Source organism: Oryctolagus cuniculus, chromosome 14 (genome assembly GCF_051225735.1).
Source record: "Oryctolagus cuniculus isolate XC-2025 breed Fujian yellow rabbit chromosome 14, ASM5122573v1, whole genome shotgun sequence".
NCBI classification, from domain to species: domain Eukaryota; kingdom Metazoa; phylum Chordata; class Mammalia; order Lagomorpha; family Leporidae; genus Oryctolagus; species Oryctolagus cuniculus.
Window position 1 is genome coordinate 45,868,582 of NC_142880.1, and position 18,723 is coordinate 45,887,304.

The 18,723-nt window shown below is 49.0% G+C and overlaps 1 protein-coding gene across 4 annotated transcripts in view; it reads right to left on the minus strand.

Moving 5' to 3' along the window:
* Positions 1 to 16,789, minus strand: part of RETREG1 (reticulophagy regulator 1) — a 148,158-nt gene extending 131,369 nt beyond the window's left edge. For 2 of the 4 annotated variants that reach the window (XM_089312641.1, XM_089312640.1), the window contains exons 1-2: positions 16,332 to 16,446; positions 15,779 to 15,917 (exon numbers count right to left, since the gene is read on the minus strand). Coding sequence is in view for 2 of the 4 variants with exons in the window: in XM_089312638.1 (XP_089168764.1) it covers positions 16,332 to 16,645 (314 nt within the window). In the remaining 2 variants the exon portion in view is untranslated. Of the gene's footprint in view, positions 1 to 15,778; positions 15,918 to 16,331 lie in introns of all 4 variants that reach the window. The other 2 variants (XM_089312638.1, XM_051853556.3) reach the window with 2 other exon arrangements.
* Positions 16,790 to 18,723: the final 1,934 nt, after the last annotated feature.

An 18,723-nucleotide genomic window follows, 5' to 3' on the forward strand; every position in this document is an offset into this window, starting at 1 on the left:
TGGGAAGGCAACGCTTCAGTATCCTCTAGGAACTTATTCCCAACCCAGAATCTTATCTCAGGACAAACAAGCAATCAACAGCAAGAGCGGAATAAAGATATGTTCTGCACACAAGTTGTCAAAAAGTTCATTTCCTTTGTACGTGCTCAGAGCTAAAGAATGCATTCTTCCCATACAGAGGAGAAAAAGTCCAATGACAGGGAAAAAAAAAAAAAACAAAACAGAAATAAAGAGTTCAGAACAAATGTAAAAAAAATCATAAACTAGGGGCAGGCTTTGTGTGCAATGGGTAAAGCCGCCACCTGAAACACCAGCATCCCATATGAGCGCTAGTTCAAGCCCCAGCTGCTGCACATCCTGCTAATACTGCTAATACAGCTGGGAAAGCAACAGAAGATGACCCAAGTATCTGGGCTCCTGCCACCCAGGTGGGAGATCTAGATGGAGTTCCAGACTCCTGAATGTGTGACCATTTGGGGAGTGAACAGTCTCTTGTTCTATCTCTGTAACTGTGACTTTCAAATAAATAAATAAATCTTAAAAAAGAAATCTTTACCATGACTATTTTCTCACATAGGACATAGGGGATAAGAGACTCTCCATTCAGCATACTCCCTTTCTCCTGACCCATTTTTTTTTTTTTAAGACTTATTTATTTGAAAGTCATAGTTACACAGAGAGAGAAGGAGAGAGAGAGAGCGAAAGAGAGAGAGAGAGAGAGAGAGAGAGAGAGAGAGAGAGGTCTTCCATCCACTGGTTCACTCCCCAACTGTCCGCAATAGCCGGAGCTGCACCTGAAGCCAGGAGCTAAGAGCTTCTTCCAGGTCTCCCATGTGGGTGCAGGGGCCCAAGGACTTGGGGCACCTTCCACGGCTTTCCCAGGCTACAGCAGAGAGCTGGATGGGAAGTGGAGCAGTTGGGTCTCAAACTGGCACCCATATGGGATGCCAGCACTGCAGGTGGTGGCTTTACCTGCTACGCCACAGCACCAGCCCCAGGAAATGGTATTCTAAGAATATCATTTAGAAGTCTATATAGAGTCCAGAGCAGAGCACAGCAAACTTTGTTCTGAGAAACAGGAATGGGAAGGGAGGCAAGGTAGGGCCAGAAACTGCTGCGTTTTTATCAAAAGCCCAGTGGAATTAATTGATATTAATTAAGGTAAAATTGAGGGAAAAGTTGTGATGTGTGGGTATAAGAGAAAGATTGATTTTTAAATTGATTAATTAATTAAATTGTATTTGAAAAGCAAAGAGAGAGAAAGAGAAAGAGACAGAGATGCTCCATCTACTTGGTTCATTCCACAAATGCCCACCACTGCTGGGGCTGGGTAAAGCCAAAGCCGGGAACTCAATCTGAGCCTCCAGTGTGGAGAGCAGGGACCTGGTCACTGGAGCCGTCACCTGTTGCCTCCCAGGGTGTGCATTAGCAGGAAGCTGCATTCAGAAGTGGAGCCGGGACTCTGTCGGATACGGGATGCCAGCGTCCCAAGAGGCATCATAACCCCTGCACCAAACACTCACCCCAAGATGGGTGTGACACGCAGCACTCCCCACATCACTGCTGATCTTCTGTAACTGCAGTTTTAATTGTTTCCTTTGACCCAAGTGACAACAGCTTTAATAAGTGTCTAAGAATTAGAAAAATAAACAAAATACCTTCAAATTGTACCAAGTTCCATGAAGAATATAAGCAGATTGGCAACTGAAATGAAATATGTCCCCAGAGTTCATGGGTTGGAAGCCTCATGCCCAGTGAAACAATGTTTGGAGGCGGGACCTACTGAGAGCCGATGAGGTCACAGGGCCTCTGCCCCCTAATGCTGTTATCTCAGGAGTGGGCTCCTATGGCAGGAGTCCTCTGCTCTCCACCCGCTGCCACACAGTAGGATGGCCTTCACCAGGTGTTCCTACCATGCTGCTCGGCTTCCCAGCCTTCCAGAAGCACAAGCCAGAGGAGCCTGTGTCCTTTGTAATCACCCAGTGCTCAGTACACAGGAAAGGGATTACCACACAGGCACGGGCAAGAACTCAGCCAGGGATGACCTCACTGCACTGACTGTGAGGCCCAGTGACAGAGAAGGTGCTGGGACAAAGACCTGGAAACACCACAGGCCCCAGAGGCCGGAGGGGCCCCGCTCAGGGGGTGAGAGGAGCTGAAAACAGCACTGCAGGTGAGTCGAGGGTTTGCCAAGAGAGCCAGGAAAGGAGCCAGCCACCATGGGCTAACACCCTCCTGCCCCTTCAATAAACCACCAGCACACCAGCTCAGCAGGCCACCTCCAGCCACGGCCTAACCACAGCATGCTACATCCCCACCTCTGACTCCACCTGGCCTGCACCCTAAACCGCGCCTGTGTCACGCACCACCCGACACCACACTGCCATGCAAGTGCCTAAGAACTGGCGCAGGCCCACACAACACCTCACCTGCAGACAGAGAGCCATCCCTGGGTCCAAAGGGAAGACACGGCAAGAAACTGAAATAGGATGAAACTGGGCCACCTGACAACTCAGAGAAATGCACATCTGGCTGGGTACTCAGAGCCTAAAATGGAAAACAGCGGTGGCCGGCTGCAGGCCTCTGCAAGGAAGAAGTGGTGGGAGGTGCCGAAATGGTCCTTGCAAAAATCTAATAATTTCTTTCTCTAAAGTAGATAGAGAGCAAGCTGTGTGGGAGGTAGCTGACGTTTCAATTTGAGAAGTCAATTAACTTCATCTTGTAGAAAGAGGGAAGTCATGTGCATGCAGAATTAAGCTCTGACTAAATACTGCAAGTTCCCCTTGCACTCGAGTCTAATTTATTGGGGAGGAACCCTAGAACCTGGGCTGGAACCTCTGCAAATTCCTTAACACCCTGAACATCCCCTGTGCCAACTGTAGGCAATGACACCTTGCTCAGTGCTTTGAGAATTAAATATGATCTCCTCCAAACACCAGCAAAGCAGGAGCCCAATATGGGCCGGCGCCGTGGCTCACTTGGTTAATCTTCCACCTGCAGTGCCGGCATCCCATGTGGGCACTGGGTTCTAGTCCCAGTTGCTCCTCTTCCAGTCCAGCTCTCTGCTGTGGCCCGAGAAGGCAGTGGAGGATGGCCCGGGTGCTTGGACACCTGCACCCGTGTGGCAGACCGAGAGGAAGCACCTGGCTCCTGGCTCCGGATCAGCGTAGCTCCAACCGTAGTGGCCATTTGGGGGGTGAACCAACAGAAGGAGGACCTTTCTCTCTGTCTCTCTCTCTCTCACTAACTCTGTCAAATTAAAAAAAAAAAAAAAAAAAAAAAAAAAAAAAAAAAAAAAAAACAGGAGCCCAATAAATGTTCCTTGCTACTGTCAATGACAGCTACAGGAATCAGGAAATGAGACCACACAAGGCCACAGAAACAAAGCCACCACCTTGACAAAAGACTGGCTCATTATGCAGCGGCCAAATCGTTTAACCTGGGAGCCCAGGGAACCCATCTGGCCACAACTGAGTTGATGGTTCAGATAAAAGGTTCAGGTGCGGCTAAGAGACAATGTGGGCCGGTTGCCTGTAGGGGATACTTCCAACCTTCATCCCTGAGACAGAAAGCTTCTGAGGTCTGACAAGGGCTCCCCCTCCGCTGCCTCCCCCAGGTGGAAGGGGAGAACAGGCTGGGCAAGGCTCTTTCACAAGAGTGCCGACCTCAATGGTGAGGGCTCCTCCCTCTGACCTCACAGCCTCCTCACACTATTGCATGGGCTTGAATGTTGGGCAGATGCAAGCATTCAATCAGGGCATACACCAAGGATTTCCTAAGCTCCTTGAACTCCTTGCTGGCCATGCCAGGGGCAAGCCTGAGAGCCAGAGGGTCCAGGAATTCCCCAGATGCTGTAGGGATGGGTGGTGACGTGGAGGAGGCAAGATAGCAAGCCCACTTCTGGCATCATTAGGGACACCTGACCTTGCGGAAACTGCTGAGGCCAGGAAAGAGCACTTGCAAGTCAGGGGCTGCCCCAGTGCCTCCTCTGGAGCATGGACTTCCCCATGCCCCGTCCTCCCCTGCAAGCTGCTCTTTCCGACTGCCCACCCTGCTGACAGCAGTGCCCTCAGCATGCTGCCCCAGCTCCCTCTTGTGCTCAACAAACAAATGCTCCCCAGAAATGCCACACATGCCAAAGCTGCCACTCTATGCAGTCACTGCCTCAGAATGTGCTGGGGCAGATGCTCAAGTTCCTCATGTAAAACCGCAAAGACTGGTGCAGAAGCTGCACCTGCTCCTGTGTCAATCCTGGATCATCTAATCATCCCTGGATCTGGGGCCAGTGCTGTGGCATAGCAGGTAAAGCCGCCACCTGCAGTGCCAGCATCCCATATGAGCGCCGGTTCAAGTCCCAGCTGCTCCACTTCTGATCCAGCTCTCTGCTATGGCCTGGGAAAGCAATAGAAGATGGCCCAAGTCCTTGGGCCCTTGCACCCACGTGGGAGACCTGGAGGAGGCTCCTGGCTCCTGGCTTCGGATCGGCGCAGCTCCGACCGTTGCAGACAATTGGAGAGTGAACCAGCGGATGGAAGATCTCTCTCTCTCTCTCCCCTCTCTGTGTAACTCTGACTTTCAGATAAATAAATTTTTTTAATCATCCTTGGATCACCTGTAAAACCTGAACCCATGTAAATGCTATGTAAATAGCTGTTACACTGAGCTGTCGGGGAATAATGACAAGAAAAAGGTCTGCACATATTCAGGATGCAATTGGATTTTAATATCTTTGGTCTGCAATTGGTTCACTCTTCAGAAGTGGAATCTACGGATGCAAAGGACTGACTATGTTAACTTTACCTGTCCCCAGCATCAGTCTACACCACTAGCCCTAAGTGACTTATGTGGATAATTCACTTGATGGGTGATGGGCACATCCTCACAATTGGGCGTATCACCCTCCTCCCTGTTGGCTCCAATCTGCTGACCTCACATTGCCAGAACGAGATACCCTCATAGCCTGGGTTATCCCCCACCCACCCAGCTCTTTCTTCCCCCACACACCAAATCATGCAGTCTTCCCACCTTTACCTCCAAAGTCTCCTCAGGACCCATCCACTCTTCCCCACTGCCACTGGCACTACCTTAGCCAGCCCCTCTCCCCACCGTGTGCCCTAACTGGTCCTCGACCCCCATTCTTGCCAACAAAAGCCTGCCAGCAGGATCTGGCACAGCTGTGGCATGAAGTTCTAAGCTAAACTTCACGTTCTCCCTGTTGCTCACCCTACTCGAGCTACCAAGCCTCCCTGCTGTTCCTCAGACACCCAAGCCCACTCCCGCCCCAGGGCCTCTGCACAAGCCACTGCTTCTGCCTGGAACACGCCACTCCAGAGTTATCTTTTTGGCTCATTCCCTGACTTGGTCTTCAGGTGTCAGGCCAAGGTCCCTTCCTGACAGGTCAGTGCTGACCTATCCAGCAAACTAGCACCTCCTGTCACTCTCTCGCCCTTGTCCTTGCTTTAATTTTCTTCACAACGTCCAGTTCCACATTGACCACTTGTACCACAGAAATATACGTTCTGTGAGAACAGGGATTTTTACCTTTTTTGTCCACTGTTACAACCCTAGCACTGGGAGTAGCGTCAGTACACAACAGACACTTAAGAAATAACCATTGTTGAATGGTTGTCTTGAAAGCGAGGAATATGATGATACTGTATTAGCGTCACATATGGGAACTGCTTATTTGAGGTAGTCAAGTCACTTAGCACAGTCCACTTCTTCATAAACTGGCGTCAACACTTCTTCCAACCTCACCTCTGGATATTCCCATTAGCACCTAAAGCCACCTCCACTCCCTTCTGCTCACTCTCCTCTCTCTCTCATATATATTTAGTTATATAGATGGTTATATAGATATATAGATGTAGATATATATAACAAAGATACAAATTTATGAGTGCTATGGTATGCTCTACTCATGCTTCAATGGGTTAACTGAGCTCCTAGTACACATTAGCTATACAAGATATACCAGGAGCCTTTGAAATGCTAATTATGAAAAAAAAACTATGCATGGATTTCAAATTTTTCTGCTCCAAAATAAATCTTTTACTTATATTTGTCCATGAACTTTCTGAAGCACCCTCATGTTGTTTTTCCTCTGTGTTTTACACATGGATCCTTCTGTCTCCTCCCCATCCCCATACTCTCCCACCCACTGCCTAAGGAAGTCCCCGCCCCAGGTAGGGGAGGGGACCTCAGCGGGAAAATTCAGCACTCAGAGCACAACCTCTATTTGAGCTATTTGCTAACTCATGTGTTTCTCTCCCCAGGGATCCGAATGTGTCTGAGTCATCATTATGTTCCCAGCAGCTGGTATAATGACACACTTCACTTATTTGCACTCATTTGGATCAATCAGGCAGCTTAAAAATATGCATACACAATAGTGGGATGAATAGAAAAGGACAGAATAGCAACAGGGAGCTGAGGTGGTTACCTACATAGCAGAACCATAAAATGGTACAGAACTGATAAGGGAAGCTGACTGAGTGTCACGGCTGTCAGAGCACGGAGGAAACTCGGGTGTGTTTCAAGAAGCAGCGCTACTCTGGTACAAACAGCACCGTTTGCAGGTTCTGCACCGGCATTGCTGGTGCTGAGGCACGAGGTCTGAGAACAGCCTCGCACACAACCTCCGGAAGGAGCCCCTGTGTCTGGGCACATGAGGCTGCTGCCGGAGAATCTTGCTGAACGCTGAATTCCAAAGGTCCACAATTACTTTCCATGACCTGAGACCTGACTATTTTGCAAGGCCCTTCTTGCACTTGGTCCCTCTCCGTCTATGCAAGGGCACAGTCCCTGTTTCAGCTCAGTTCATCAAACCTTTTTGAGCATCCACACCCCAGATCCCATGCTGGCCCCGGCATCCAAGACTAAGTCTCTGCTCCCCGAAATCCAACTCGGTGAGTCACCATTCTGACACCATCCAAGGCTCATCCCTCCCTCACTAATTCCTGGATTGTTTCTCTGTGGAAAGTTCTCACCATTCACCTCACTTTTTAAATTACACCCTTTCTTCCAGACCTGTATAGCAAATTACACAAAGTTCTCAGCTGTTCCAGAGCCACTTTGACCTAAACTGTAAAGCCCTGGAGACCGTGGCAGGGAATACAGAACCATGATGTGCTGCTGCACTGAGCCAGCCATGGCAAAGCAGAGGGTAAGCTCTCAGAGGCAAGTCTACACCTTGGGCTTCTGGTATACCCTGTGGACACAGCACCACACAGGGCACAGAGCAAACACTCATCCAGCAACCATTGACTACTGCTGAGACAGAACAGAGACAAGGCAAGGAACAGAGACTGGACAGGTTCATGGCCTAAAATGCTCTCTATTCATACAGAAGCAACCAGCTCCCAATGTAATGATGTTCACTCAATGCTGGAAACACTACATGTAATGCTGTAACAGGGGGAAATGTAGGCTCAAATTGTCTCCTATTGTTACTTCAAGTGATGGAGTAGGAAAAAACCTGATCTTATCGAAGTTGGACATGACTTTGTGACCCAGCCCCATGACTATTAACTGGGACTATGCTGTCTCATATAGCAACCATCAGCCACATGTGGCTATTTAAATTGACATGTAAGTTAAATAAAATGAAAGACATTTCCTGAGCCACACTAGCCTCATTTCATACACACAACAGTCACTACTGGAGGCTGGCATTGTGACGTAGCAGGGAAAGCCCTCGCCTGCCACACCAACCCATATAGGCATCAATTTGAGACTCAGCTGCTCTACTTCTGTTCCAGCTCCCTGCTAAGGTGCCTGGGAAGCAGAAGGATGGCCCAAGTGCTTGGGTGTCTATCAGGAGACCCAGATGAAGCTCCTGGTTTTGGATTGGCCCAGCACCAGCCGTTGAGGCTATTTGGATGGAAAATCTAGCAGATGGAAGATTCTCTCTCTCTCTCTCTAGCTCTGCCTTTCAAACAAATCTTTAAAAAAAATAGCCACTACTGACCACCAACTCAGACCATTTCCATCACTGCAAATACTCTACTGAACAGTGCAGGCGAAGCCATCTTTGCTCGTTCAGTTCACATCTCTGGGGCTCAATTTCCTCTTATGTAAAACAGAACAATACAAGTACATACCTCACTGGGTTGCTCTAAGATTTAAACAAAATGCTACATGTGAGCATTCTTTGTAACAATTGAAATGAAGCTGGACAAACTACTAAACTTACATAAGAGTTACAGCCTGATGAGAGTCTAACAATGCAGTGGCAATGTGGTCAAGCGGAGGTACTGTCAACTGGAACCTCTGTCCCAGGCTATGCGACCAGAAGGACACCTCCAGGAGGAGGGGAAAAGCACACACCTGGGTCCGACCATCTCAGGAACGGCACTCCAAAGGAGGAACACACGGAAACTAAGGCATGTCCAGATCCACCCAGGTGAACAGTGAGTGGAGGGGCCTAGGATTCCCTAGCTAGGAAAAAAAATGACCCTGCAGGCCAACTGAATTTTGTAACAAAGAACTGTCCTGGGACAGGGCTGGGATCCTGGGCAGCTGTGGAGACGGCCACAAGGTGGGCTTAACCCACCGAAGAAATACACTTACTAATTAGATCCACCCAACAACACAAACAACCTAATAGAGAAAAGCGCCCATACAGACACTGTCTCTCCAACCGCAGCATGCATCAGATCAGCTGGGAGAACCCAGGAGTCCTGGCCCCACCTGCAGAGATTCCGCTTCAGTGAGGTCCAGGAACCTGCAGCGCTAACAAGCATCCAGGTGACGCTGCTGTCGGATGCTGCTGGTCCAACCATTTGGGAAGAGAAACGGTGGCACATGCTGCCACGTGGGAGTTGAGAGCCAGCAACCTTCCAACTGGCCCTGCAGACAGTGAATGGACTGCACACAGCCCAGCCTGAAAAGCGGGAGGGCCCACGGTGTCCTGGCCAGATGGCCCTTGTGCAGTCACAATCCTGCAGTTTTACTAGGTACACTAAGTGAAGGTGATGTCCTCTTGCAACACCAGGCACACTGAGGAAAAGGCCTTGGCACTGACTTTTCCCTCTGCCATGGTCTCCAACAGTGGCCTCAAAACCAAGTCCCATCACAGTGGCTTTCTAGGCTGCAGAGGCCAGAGGCCCCCAAAGGGGACTGTACCACAAGCCATTAAATCTCAGTGTTATGGTCAGAAGGAGACTGGGATATGAGCATTCTGCTCCATTTCTTGCCTATCCAAGGCAACCATCACAGGGCCACACAAAACACAGGTCAGAGCTCACTACTCCCTTCACCAAAGCAAGCACTTCACACCAAGATCTGCATCTGAATTTCTCCAACAGCTTCATTCGTAACGGTCAAACATGGAAACCACCCAAATGGACAGCAACTAACAAAAAAAGAACAAGTTACTAACATACACAGCAGGGAGGAATCTAAAATTTCATGCTGAGTAAATGAAACCGACACAAATGATATCATACTATCCTCATACGTCACTTATGTGAAAGTCCAGGAAAGGCAAATCTAATGCAGAATGAGAGAAAGCATGGGGGCTGGCACTGTGGCACACTGGGTTAACACCCTGGCCTTCAGTGCTGGCATCCCATATGGGTGCCAGTTCGAGACCCAGCTGCTCCACTTCCAATCCAGCTCTCTGCTATGGCCTGGGATAGCAGTAGAAATTGGCCCAAATCCTTGGGCCACTGCACCCGCATGGGAGACCTGGAAAATGCTCCTGGCTCCTGGCTCCTGGCTTCAGATCAGTGCAGTTCCAGCCGTTGTGGCCAACTGGGGGAGTGAACCTCTCCTCTTCTCTCTCTCTCTTTGCCTCTCCTCTCTGTGTGTAACTCTGACTTTCAAATAAGTAAATAAATCTTAAAAAAAAAAAACAAAGAAAGAAAGAAAATCAGTCCCCAGGGCTGAGGAATGACAAGAAAGGAGCGCAAGGAAAGCTTCTGGGGTGATCGAATATTCTAGATCTTGAATGTCGTTGTGATAACATTTGACTGTACAATTAAGAGTGTGTGCCTCTTAGCACGGTAAACAGTGAAGAGTTGACTCTTTAAAAAAATAAAATCGGTGTTTTCTGTTTCATTGCACTTTGTGCTTAAATTTGTAACACTGGCCGCCTCTGAGCAGACACTGGATAGGCAGAGTGGCCTGGGAAACAGATTTTCAAAATGTTTATCCTTTTGTCCTTTTACACTTTTGGAGCTATGAGGTTACGTGAGGTTAGCTTTCAAGATAAGTAAAATTTAAAATTAAGAAAAAGAATTTTTAAAGTGTGTTTTCCATTGGGAAAATGAGTGTGAGAGTAGGATCAAAGGCCCCTCAATCAGTCCTAGGACTGCTGGGTAATTACCCAATCTCTTAGTTGTGGAAACCTGGCCTTTGAAGACAGGTACTACATTTTATCAAGCTCATTTGAGGTGTAAGGAAATACTATAATTTTAGCATTTTTTTCTCTTATTGATATTTTTCACATCATGAATAAGAATCCATATATGTGTGCATATCTGATTCAAGAATGTCTTATTTTTCCTTGCAGTTTTATCTCCTCTGTGTTTCCCCAATCGATATTGTTTAGTTTTGTACATTTTATGTGAATCATTCGGCATGTATCATTTTTGTGCTTCTTTTGCCCAAAATTACATTTGTAAAATTCATCTGCATGGTTATTCATGCTGTAGTTTATTTTCATTGTTATATAGTAGGAATAAATGAACCACAATCTACTTTTCCATTAAAGTATTTATGAATACACTTACATGGCATTTTTTGTGTCTACTGCCTATTAAAAACAAAACAATTTCAAGTAGCATAGCATTTGAGGTGACCACTGTCCCCAAAAGTGTCCCCAAACCACCTAGGCAACCTCATCTCCCATTGCTTTGACTCTACCAATCCATGCTGCCACTGTAGCCACTTACTTGGGTTATGGTTGAAATATTAAGTACACATTCAAGATGCTATTCTTTGATTCATTCTACTCCTAAGCACTGGAATGCTGTTAACCATGTCATAGATCTACTCAAGTCATTTGAGGTCTAATTCAAGCATGGTCTCAGTATGAAGATCCCACCATCTTTTGCATCCACAAGTCCACTGCCACCTCCTGTAAACCCATAAACCTCCTGTAAACAAATTATCCTTTCTGGATTGCTATGATTTCCAACCACACAGATTTACTTTGTCTCCCAAGGGTTCATGTCTTGGAAGCTTGGTCCTCAGGGTGGCAGAACTGAAAGGTGGTAGGGGACTGGCGCTGTGGTATAGAAGGTTAAGCCTCCACCAGCAGTGCTGGCATCCCATATGGGCACCAGTTCAGTTCCTTGCTGCTCCAACCCAGCTCCCTGCTAATGTGCCTAGGAAAAGCAGCAGCAGATGGCCCAAGTACTTGGGCCCCTGTACCCACGTGCAGACCTGGAGGAGGCTCCTGGCTTCTGACTTTGGCCTGGCCCAGCCCTGGCCATTGCGGCCATTTGGGGAGTGAACCAGCAAAAGGAGGGTAGATCTCTCCCTGCCTTTCAAATAAATAAAGAAAGAAATTAATCAAGAAAGAAAGAAAGGTAGGTAGGTAGGTAGTAGGGAGTGTTTCAGGGCTGAAGCCTAGGGGAAGGTCCTTAGGTCATTGAAGACAGCACCCTTGCAAGGAGTTAAGGTAGTCTTTAGGGGGCCCCCGGATAATTCTGGAGAGAAGATTGTTATCAAAGGAACAAGCCTGGCTCCGACCCAGCTGTCAGGCTCCTGTCAGGTGAATGAGCTCTTCTTCCCACGGGTACTTGAGTCACAGTAACACCACCTGCCATGAGTCCTCACCAGAGCTAAGCTGATGCCATAGCCTTGAACCTATACAACTTTTAGGAGCTAACTAAACTTCTACTCTTTATAAAGTTAGACTGCATCAGATACTTCACTACAGTAACAAAAAGCAGACTGATACCTGGGTTCTTCTATCACACCTGTTCTAGGCAACCTTGAGTCATAACCACTTGTCATGGTCATGTCTCAGCTTTATCCGTGTAGCATACTGCACTACAATCTTACACCAGATGCGTGGGTAAAGTTTAAACTTCAAACTCTTGAAAGCTACCACTATCACCAGGTACTAAAGAATTTCAAAAAAAGTTTTAAAAGTTGGTATCCATAAAAATGAAAAATACCAATTAAAGTGAAAATATCACTATTGCTTAAGACAAGATTTGGGTTTTTCATATTTCTAACACTAGTCTTTTTGTTTCTCTCATGAAAATACAATGCTTCAGAGTTCCTGGGACATAGAATGTCCCATAGAATTCCTGGGACATAGAATTACTATCACATTGCCTGGCATAATTTAAGAAATGCACTATTTAAAGAAAATTCAACCCTCTGAAAACAGTTTTAGCCCCAGAATAACAGATGGAGTGAAAACTAAAAATTTTAAATGAAATTAATAAATGAAATACAAATTCCAATCGATTTTTTAAATAACAATGAAAGACAGTACAACCTAGTCTTCAGGCCAAGATTGGACATATCTTTTTTTTTTTTTAAGATTTATTTATTTATATTTGAAAAGCAGAGTTACACAGAGGTAGAGGCAGAGAGTGAGAGAAGTCTTCCATCCACTGGTTTACTCTCCAAACAGCCACAACGGCCAGAGCTGGGCCAATCCGAAGCCAGGAGCCAGAAGCTTCTTCCTGCCCTCCCACGTGGGTGCAGGGGTCCAAGGACCTGGACCATCTTCTACTGCTTTCCCAGGCCATAGCAGAGAACTGGATCAGAAGAGGAGCAGCTGGGACTCAAACCTCATACTGGTGCCCATATGGGATGCTGGCACTGCAGGCGACGGCTTTATCCATTAAGCCACAGAAGATTTTAATATACACAATGGATTTTAATCCACAATGGATTTTAATACAAAAGCAGCAAGTATTTCAGAATTTAAACAGCAGGACTGTTATCTTTCTGTCAAAGAAAATCCATGCATGGAATGCAAATGGGACATCCATAAGAATAAATAAACATCAGGAGAGGCTAGAACTAAATTGAACAGCTGGCAATTAGGTTTCCCTCCATGAGAATTATAAATAACATTAATGGAAGACATTACTCCAGAATAATACCAAATATGCCTTTCAAATATTTTATTCAAAAAAAATCACAATTTTCAACCAGTGTTATTAAAGCATTAATCATACCAAAAATGTCCGCAAATCACTACAGGTATGTGGCTAATGCCTTAACATAAAAAGAGTTCCCAGGGTTGGCACTGTGGCATAGCAGGTAAAGCCTTCGCCTTCAGTGCCAGCATCCCATATGGGCGCCAGTTCGAGTCCCAGCTGCTCCTCTTCTGATCCAGCTCTCTGCTGATGGCCTGGGAAAGCACTGAAAGATGGCCCAATTTCTTAGGCCCCTGCACCCACATGGGAGACCAGGAAGATACTCCTAGTTCCTGGTTTCAGATGGGCCCAGCTCCAGTCATTGGTCTCTCTCTCTCTCTCTCTCTGTAACACTGCCTTTCAAATAAACAAATAAATCTTTAAAATAAATAAATAAAAAGAGCTCCCACAAATCAATAAGATCAATGGCCCAATTGAAAAAAAACAAAGGTTAGTTATAAACAGAAAATGCAGAGAAAAATATTATTATAGAGGCTCTTGAACATAAGAAATAATCTCAGGGAAATTCAAATTAAAACCATATTGGGATATTATTTTTTACCTATTAGATTTACAAGACCTAAAGGTCTCATAAAGGGCAGGCTTTTGCCCTAGCCATTCAGACTCCCACATCCCATATCAAAGTCCCTGGGTTTGAGTCCCAGTTCTGGCTCCAATTCCAGCTTCTTGCCCACGCAGACCCTGGAAGGCAGCTCAAGAGGTTGAGTCCCTGCCACCATTGTGACTGAGTTCCCGGCTTCCAGGACTGGCCAGCCTGGACATTTGGGAAGTGAATCAATGGATGAATACTCGCTCGCTCGCTTTCTTTCTCTCAAATAAAGTTAGAAAAAAAAAAAAAAACTTTTTTAAGTTTCTTAAGATAATCTTAGCCGGCACCGCGGCTCACTAGGCTAATCCTCCGCCTAGCGGCGCCGGCACACCGGGTTCTAGTCCCGGTCGGGGCGCCGGATTCTGTCCCGGTTGCCCCTCTTCCAGGCCAGCTCTCTGCTGTGGCCAGGGAGTACAGTGGAGGATGGCCCAAGTGCTTGGGCCCTGCACCCCATGGGAGACCAGGAAAAGCACCTGGCTCCTGGCTCCTGCCATCGGACTGGAGGGTGAACCAACGGCAAAGGAAGACCTTTCTCTCTGTCTCTCTCACTGTCCACTCTGCCTGTCAAAAAATAATAAAAAATAAAAAAAATAAAAAAAAGATAATCTTAGCAAGAGTCTATAAAGACAGGCAGCCTTACACAATGCTATTGGGAGTACAACAGGTAGAACCCCAAGGAAGTACCATACTTGCATGGTGATACACCAGTGCTGTGCCATAGCGGGTAAAGCCGTCGCCTGCAGCACCAGCATCCCATATGGGCGCTGGTTCATTTCCGGCTGCTCCACTTCCAGTCCAGCTCTCTGCTATGGCCTGTAAAAGCAGTAGAAGATGGCCCAAGTCCTTGGGTCCCTGCACCCACGTGGGAGACCCGGAAGAAGTTTATATCTGTTGTGGCCAACTGGAGAGTGAACCAGCAAATGGAAGACCTCTCTCTCTCTCTCTCTGCCTCTCCTTCTCTCTCTGTGTAACACTGACTTTCAAATAAATAAATAAATCTTTAAAAAAAATTATGACCCAGAAATTCCACTTCTGGGAATCTATCCTATAGTAATACTTGAATATCTGCAAAATGATACACATCCAAGGCCATTAGCAACATCATTAAACAGCACAAATTTGGAAATGACCTCTGCCTTAGTAGGGCACATGTTAAATAATTTGAGACATGGTTACAGTGGAGTTCCATATAGCCAATAAAAAAGGAACTGATCACCAGGATATACTAGGAAGCACAGCCCAGATGGTATTCCACAAATGTGTATATTGTATATTTGCTGAAATACACTATCTGAAAAGATACACAGGAAACTGGTAACATTGGTTCCCTCTGGGAGGAAACCGGGAACCAGGGACTAGCATGGGAAAGAGACAGTTTAAACATTAACTATTTGTACTTTTAAACTTTTTAACTGTTAGATTGAAATAGGTACTTTTAAAATAAAATTTAAAATTGAGAGACAATTTTAAAAACATGTCTATCATTGGTAAAATGACAGAGACATTGCCCCAAAAAGACTATGGGACTACTGGCCCACCTAGCATAATACAAAGCTCCTAACTGAGCACTCCCCAACCTGAGCACTTGGGATAAACTCTAGAAGCAAAGCTAAGAGACCCAAAGTGAAGTCACATTCAGGGACCCTGACAAGATACAGCTTGTGGTAAAAGAAAGCCAGGACTAGCAGAGACCTGCAGGAAAATCTTCACATCGATCAAGTTAACCTGGAAAATGAGCGGCTGTGCATGCTTTGTTCAGGTGCCTGTTTCTCAAAGCGTCCTACAGGAAGGTGCTAAGGCTGCTGCCTATTCTGCGTTCCGCGGGTCAAGTTTGTTATGAGGACAAACAGCAAACAAAGGCAGCTTTCCCCGCCCACGAGCAGCCTGCAAAGAGATCACAAGCCCCTCCCTCAGGAAAAGAGGCAGACACCTCCCCGACCTCACCTGGGAGAGACAAACCTGTTGATCAGTGTCGAATTAAGGAACGTCGTGGCTAAGGTTCATCCGGCTTCCCCACTGTGCACACCTCGGGGGCGGGATCATGTGCAAAACCTACCTGTCTGCCGCCTGCTTTTCTCAAAAGGGAGCAAAAGCAGCAAACACAACCCTCCAGGGGCAGGAAAAACACATCATTCCGTGGTTGATGCAGGCGGCGCTGTGTTGAGCACGTGCCCGGGCTGGTCCAGATACGCCCGCTGAGGATGCAAGAACCGACCCAAGTTCAAGCACCTCCGCTTGCGGCACGCTCCGAGCAGCAGGTCAACAAGACCTGCGAGTTTTACGGGGTCAGGGCCCAAGTTTTCTGAGCACGCAGAAAACACCTGTACCTACAGGTGCACGCGGGTCGGCCGGCCACCTGGCCGTCGGAGGCCGGATACACACTTGGATGAGACAACTGTTTCCAACAGGGAAGTGTGTCTGAAGCGAATTGGAAATGGTAGTGTCTCCACCTGCTCCAGACAGGTGGCTGAGAAAGCGGAGCAGGGCTGGACTTGTCCCCACAGCGCCGGGCGCGCACCCCCAAGCCCGGCGCCGCCCCCCCTCCACTCGACCCGGGAGCCCCAAGGTCACTGCCCTCCCGCCCCGCCCCACCCCGCCGAAGCTCTCACCAAAACAGCAGGTTGGCACCGACGAAGGCGAGCAGGCTGCGCAGCGGCCTCCTCCAGCTCAGGAGCTCGCCGGCGCGGCAGCCCAGCCACAGCCCAGGCTCCCCAAGCAGCCAGGTCACGGTGGCCACCACCCAGCCCGCGGCCTCCTCCACCTGCGGCCGCTCGCCGGCCGCCGCCGCCTCCTGAGCCTTCTCCTCTTGCCGGGGAGCCCGCGGCGGCGGCGGGAGCCGCGGTGCCTGCCCCTCCGCAGCCGGAGCCGGAGCCGGAGCTGGGCATCCCGCCTCAGCGTGCTCCGGGGGCGCGGGGCTCGCCATCTTCAGCGGCGCGGACGGGGACGGGCCCGGGCACGAGGACGCGCGCGCCCGGGGGTCGGCGCCGAGAGCTGCGCGCCGCTGCTGGTCCGGTGCGGGGTGCGCACCGTGGGGCGCCGGCGGCTGGCTGTCTTGTGACGTCAGCCCGGACCGCGGCGGGGGCGCCGCCCGGGGGAAGTGGGAGCGGCCAAGTGCGCGCAGGGGCGGGGCCGGGGCGCCGAGGGGCTGGGCGGCGTCCCCGGGGAGCGCGGCGCCCCGGATGCCCTCTCCAGGGGCCGACGGAAGAAGACCCCCCCCTTACCCCCGGCTGCGCCTCCCTCTCCCTTATCCACAAGGGAGTCCCGGCCAGAGCGAAATAAATGGGGACATTTTCCCTTTATGTTCCTTTTCAGACCCGGGCCACCGCTCGCCCATTCTGCAGCTTCTGAGCGCATTCTCCGGGCGCCCCCTTCCCGGGGCAGCGCAATTAGCCTCTGAAACACCCTCCTCCCGAGCCGACCCCCCAGTGCCAGTGTGAGAACCGCCCGCACGAATGACCACAGTGGAGGTCTAGGGCTCCCGGGGAATAAAGCGCTGATGCACGGGTGCTAGGCTGAGAAAGGAAAAAATATAATAAAATAATGGGGTCGTTTAAGGAGTGCCGCGGCCTCCGCTTGCGATCTGGTGGTCGGGCTCGGCCGTGCGCCGCGCCCGGGTGAGCGGAAGACTGGAGAGCTGCTGGGCCTTTGCTCAGCTCCGGCAAGGTTCGCCGAGTTTGCGGTTCTTTCCGCCGTCGACAAGCTGGTGTGCTGAGACCTCTTCCACCTCCCCCCCACCCCGCCCTGCCCCGTGATTCCGGTCGAGTGTAGGGGCAGGGGGAAAGGCTGTGGTTGAGGCTCAGTTTTCACTATTTGCATTTTAAATTTATCTCTTCCTTAATCCCCCGGTTCTTGTTTTAGTCTAAAGCGCCCCTCCCCCAATGCTCAGGATTGCCAATACGAATCCAGACAGATCCTACCCCCATACCCTCTCCCAGGGCTCCACCAGCCTCCAGCCCCTCTCACGGAAAGGATGGGGGTCAGTCCCAAGCAATCACAGCCCTGTTGTGCTCACCTGGGTGGTCGTATTACAGGGGACCGTCAAAAAATTGGTGGGGAACTGGCACCCCCATCTACTGTGTGTGTGTGTGTCTGTGTGTGTGCAGATCCATCGGTCTCTGCTCCTCCAATACAGATGGGTGCACCGACCTGCATGTGTGTTAAATTTAAAAGGAGTTTATTCCCCGAGTGTGTGCAAACGTTCAATGAGCGCCTACTAGGTGCCCAGTGCGCTGCCAACCTCTCTGATTAGAGCTTCCACTCAGCAGTTCAGCACCCCAAAGGGAGACTGAGGATTGTGCTGGATTGACTGCTGTCCTGGAGAGCTCCACGAACTGCTCTGAGGTTCCTTACTCATCCTGTGGACCCAGTTAGGAGGAGAATGGAGGGATCAGGTTTCAAGAGCCCTGGGGATAGTGAGCATCTCCCAGAACTGCAGGCTGAGATGGGTAGAGGGGAGGGTAGATGGGGAGGGGCAGTGATTTCTGTCGGGGTTTAGCTGAGAAGGTTTGGAGTTGCAGGCAGAGGTGCCCAGTTCTCGTGTCTATTTGCCAGTGGCCTTGGGTGACCGCTGGTGCTAGAGCATTGGATTCTGACAGGAAGGCAGTGTAGACCACCTGGCATCTCCAACTTGCCTTTCAGGAGTGTAACTCTGACTACCCCAAGGAGAGCAGCCTGGGAGGAAATGAAGCAATTCAGATCTTTTCACCCCACAAAAGATGGTATTTTCCCTCCCCCTTGGCCCTTGCAGGGGAGCTTTGAAAAGATAAATGCAGCTTTCTTGTGTAATTTGGCCTTGGTATGGCAGTTGATACAACCCAGGAGTTGCAATCATCTGAAATCCGCCACTTGACCGTGCTGTGTCACAGCCAGCACAGGGGTCGAAGGCCAAGGAGGTGAGGACTCGGGTGCCCCCATGTCCACGGTTGCTTTGCTTCCAAAAATATGTTTGCAAAGTTCTTCACCTGAATTCCAATGACTCTGGTCCGGATCCGTAGTATTGAA